The sequence below is a fragment of the Etheostoma spectabile genome, chromosome 20 (genome assembly GCF_008692095.1).
Source record: "Etheostoma spectabile isolate EspeVRDwgs_2016 chromosome 20, UIUC_Espe_1.0, whole genome shotgun sequence".
In the NCBI taxonomy this organism is placed as follows: domain Eukaryota; kingdom Metazoa; phylum Chordata; class Actinopteri; order Perciformes; family Percidae; genus Etheostoma; species Etheostoma spectabile.
This window is the reverse complement of record NC_045752.1, coordinates 10,546,329-10,550,442: the sequence shown is the minus strand read 5'-3', so window position 1 is coordinate 10,550,442 and position 4,114 is coordinate 10,546,329. Positions and strand designations below refer to the sequence as shown.

Genomic DNA, 4,114 nt, shown 5'->3' with positions numbered 1-4,114 from the left:
CACATTAATACAAATCTTTACCTGGGGTGCCCAAACTTTCAAGCCCCATTGTACTCGTTTTCCACTAAAAGCATGGTCAAACAGACATGAAACATTGCAGCGAGAGAATTGGCATGACCGAGAAGTAAAGATCTGTGGATCGTCTGTTTTTAAAAATGCAGTCTGGTCATTGTATATTTTATTTATACGCAGACTGGCATCCTTAAAAGGGAGCAAGCAGGCTAATTCGCCCATCACCCCCTCGAGGCAAATCAACTTGCTGAAGAGAGTCAAATAGGAAACCTTTTAGGCCGCTCAATGCTCTCTGAGGCTTTACGAGCAGGTGACTGCTTGTCTTTGCATGGTGATCATGGTGAACAAAGAAAGGTCATAGGAGGCTTTAAAGGACATCATGATATTTCATCTTGTGCACAGCCACAATGGACAAAGAAAGAAGTTAAAATCAACATTCACTGTTGTTGAGCAAGAAAATGGCTTTTATTATAAGAAGAAAATTGTTACATTTTCTTCTGGAGCCATCACACATTCTTTGAATAAAAATGTGATTATTCATCTCATAAATCTGTTCTGATAGGATTATTTATTCTTTGTTTTACTTACATTCCTTTCCCTTCCTCTAATTACAGCCGTACATTACCACAGGGACCGGGTGATCAAAGTTGTTAAATATTTACCAAGCTTTCAAATGTCACCTTTGCAGGCCAACACTCCATGCAGTCACAGTTGAGTTCACGTTATTCAAATGACAAACCCTTCTTCTGCCGAACAGAACCTCTTTCTCTCTTCCTGCTGCACGAGCCAGGTTATCTTTAGTGCACATTGAATATTTATACAGCAGGTGGCTGGGGAGTTGGTCACTGATCTCTAAGGTGACTTGCTGAGCCTCTATGGGGGGTGCTGGTGTGCTGGGGTTGGCCTGGGATGAAGTCACATGGGACATATTGTCTCCTCAGTGTGTCCTTTTATTCCACTTTGGCAAAGGATTAGGTTTATGGTTGAATGCCTACCATAAGCACTAAGAATACGAGTCAAAGCTTTATTACTGTAGAGTGAAGCAGTTATAGTCAAACTATCATTTGATTTATCTCCAAAAATACATCATATCTTAGATCCAGGTTCTAAAAATAGAAGCCAAACTCTTTGAACACACTAACTGTACAAGCTGCACAGAATACACACAGCTGTACAATAGATGCATTGCTTGTTACATCACAAGGGAAACAAAGAATGGGAAATGTTTAAGGGATCTAATAAACATGAAAATATGCTCAGGCCATTTGATTTATTCTCCTGAAATAGAGGAGGTTAGAGGAGAGGAAGGTGAGACAATGCTCATTATGCACAGAGGATTTGTGTCTGGGGATGCTCTGAATGCTAATTATGTTGTCTAAGATTGAAGTCAGCCTCATTCCATTCTCATAGCTGGGGGACAATAAGATGAAATTAAAGAAGATATGAGACTCTTCCTTTCATGATAGCTTTTAAGATATGGATCCAAGATTTGAATGATTTCTATGGAGATCACTTGATGGTGATGCACATAAGTGTAGTACATGTGCATTTAAAATCTTAAAAGCCAGAACTTGCATTGTTATAGCTCATACCTAAACAGCTTTCTTAATGTGTTTTATGGCGGCAAAGACTTGTAATGAGTCCACTACTGTCAGAGAGCAATGTTCCCTTTGAGCTACATTTTTTTAATACATTAGCAGCTGATGGAAAATAATTTTAGACAAGTACCTTAGACATGAAAAAAGCAACCAACTCATAATCATCTAATGTAGCTGTTTACATTTTGTATTGCATAAACTATGCAGGATTGTAAAGCACCCAAACAAAAGTGGGTGATTGAAGAAAACTTTCTTTGGACTATAGATGCACAGACTTGTAAGAAAGGGTCCAATAATAAATTAGCAATTCTCAAAAAGCGTCGAGAAACTTTCTGGGAATTGGCATTTCATTGTTGTAGCCACAAAGCTGTTCCCGAACTGAATGTGTGAGATAAGTGCTTTGGAGCACAAACAAACTGAAACAAAAGAACAAGAGGTGGAGATTGGTTTAGTAAGTAAGAGCGGGGGAGGAAGCACTTCTGGAGTCCAAGGGCATCATAAACCCCAGCGTGTGTCTGCACAACAATGCCAACAGGGGCGCAAATTCTCCACACACTGGGAATCGATTTCACACAAAAAGTGGAGGACTTGGAAAGAGGCGTATCGGAGAGACACTGAAATACTGCATCTTGTGTTATTGGATTTGGAGCCCAGTTTTCTTTTTTTGCGCCGCATCTGCAAGCTGGGGGATCCCATCAAGTGGAGCTTCCCCGAGCCAGCCACAGAACCTGTGGCCAAGGAAAAGAGAGGAAAAAGGAAAAGAGATTGTTCTGGGTTTAACTCTAGAATAAAATTCATGCTATAATAAGTTTTTGAAAATAATAAGAACAACTTTGTTCATGGCATAAAATAATGTGGACAAACTTCATAATCTGTGCTGCTTTTATATTATACTTGGCCCATAGGAGTGTGAGAAAAACCTGTGCAGCATTTGTTTTTCAAAAGCACATACATATTTTACTGTGAACAGCAAATGGAAACAGTATGGTACAAAAGGAGTGGAACTAGTCCACAAATATCAGAGACCAGGAAGAAACAGTGACTGGATGCTGAAAGTAGTGTCTTAAAAATAAATTATCAGTGGTCATGTTGGGGCTAAATGAGAACTTAAGATTTATTTAATCTTTTTGATGTTTTTATCCTAAAATCAGATGCAGACATACACAGATATTTTAGAATGATTAATTTCCGGTCGTTTATTTTTAGAGATAAAAAATTACCTGAGAGAGAAGGTTGTTTTTTTAATCAATAAAGCTCACTTCAAAAAGAAGCAAATATCAAACCCCAAATATTGAAGGAATATCACAGTGATAGCAAGGGACACTTTAACGTCACATGTGATGAATATTATATAAAATCCAGGAACATTACAGGATTACAAAGATGGTACAACTGTTCCCATCAAATTATACTTGTTTTAATAAACACAGATGAGTATCACAATATAGAATATTTAGAGACATTATAAGAGAATAAAAACAACATAAGTAACTCATGATTTAAAACCACAGAGACTATTTTATGATGTCAGATGCCATAAAGCTTTTTGTGTTTAGGAACTTGTTTGTATGAAAGCGGTGATAAATGTTGGCTTCTTTGCTCCACACTACAAACTGTAGCCACGTTTTTTCTTCCTTAATTGAATTCAGAGCATGTGATAGTAGTTACACGCCCCCTAGTGTTTGATGTCTGCCAAGCTCCTGGAGTGAGATAGCCCTGCTCTGCGTCCTGCCCTGCTGAGCATCACTGAAGGAATGTGAAGGTGGATTCTTGTTGTTACTAATTGTTGATGCAGCCGCCCCGAGGGTCTCTCGCATGCTGATATGGGCTCATTCCCGCTCTCTTCGAAACTCTGTCCGCTCGGACCTACAATGATAAGCACCGAGAGTGTTTTGGAGAGTGTAGACCAGTCTTGCATCCGTATGGAGCCCCTGATGAACACGCACTTGCCGGGAAAGGCGGCGCAGACCGGTGGCAGCTGCGCTGTCTTCATGGACGGCAGCACCAAAGTGACAGCCAACGGGGTGCACGACATAGAGGACCGGATTCTGAGGATAACCGGCTACTACGGCTACAACCCGGGATACTCCAGTCATAGAAGTGAGTGTAAAGAAAACAATGCAATGCAAGGACAGTGATTGCATTGTCAGTGGATGCGACAATTTCACCCCTTTCTTTGCCAGGTATTAGGTGGCGTGAGATTAAAAAAAAAACACACAATTTTATGAGAATGTTGTGATGTAAATAGCCTACATGTGTATATTCTGCTTTACAGGAAACAAAAATCCAGCCTGTGCCAATGGTGTGTTGAAAAAGAAAACGATTTTCTTTTCAAATAGGCTATTGCAAAACCACTATTGCAAACTTAATTAATTGGGTTTTAATAATGGCTATTATAGAGAAGCAAGATGTCAGTCACTGTCACTCTGCTCTAAAGGCTGGGTGATGCTGGCCCATTCATTTCTGCTACACAACAGTGGAGAGAGAGAGAGAGAGAGAGAGAG

At 39.8% G+C, this 4,114-nt stretch overlaps 1 protein-coding gene and 1 long non-coding RNA gene across 2 annotated transcripts in view; one reads left to right on the top strand and one right to left on the bottom strand.

Moving 5' to 3' along the window:
- The window catches only part of LOC116669904 (uncharacterized), a 23,078-nt gene that overhangs the window by 16,225 nt on the left and 2,739 nt on the right, over window positions 1-4,114 (bottom strand). The gene's annotated exons all lie outside the window — the stretch shown is intronic.
- Window positions 3,297-4,114, top strand: part of slc35f4 (solute carrier family 35 member F4) — a 17,860-nt gene continuing 17,042 nt past the window's right edge. Inside the window, exon 1 of the mRNA XM_032499997.1 lies at window positions 3,297-3,710. Coding sequence (XP_032355888.1) covers window positions 3,434-3,710 — 277 coding nt within the window. The 5' untranslated portion in view covers window positions 3,297-3,433. The remainder of the gene's footprint in view (window positions 3,711-4,114) is intronic.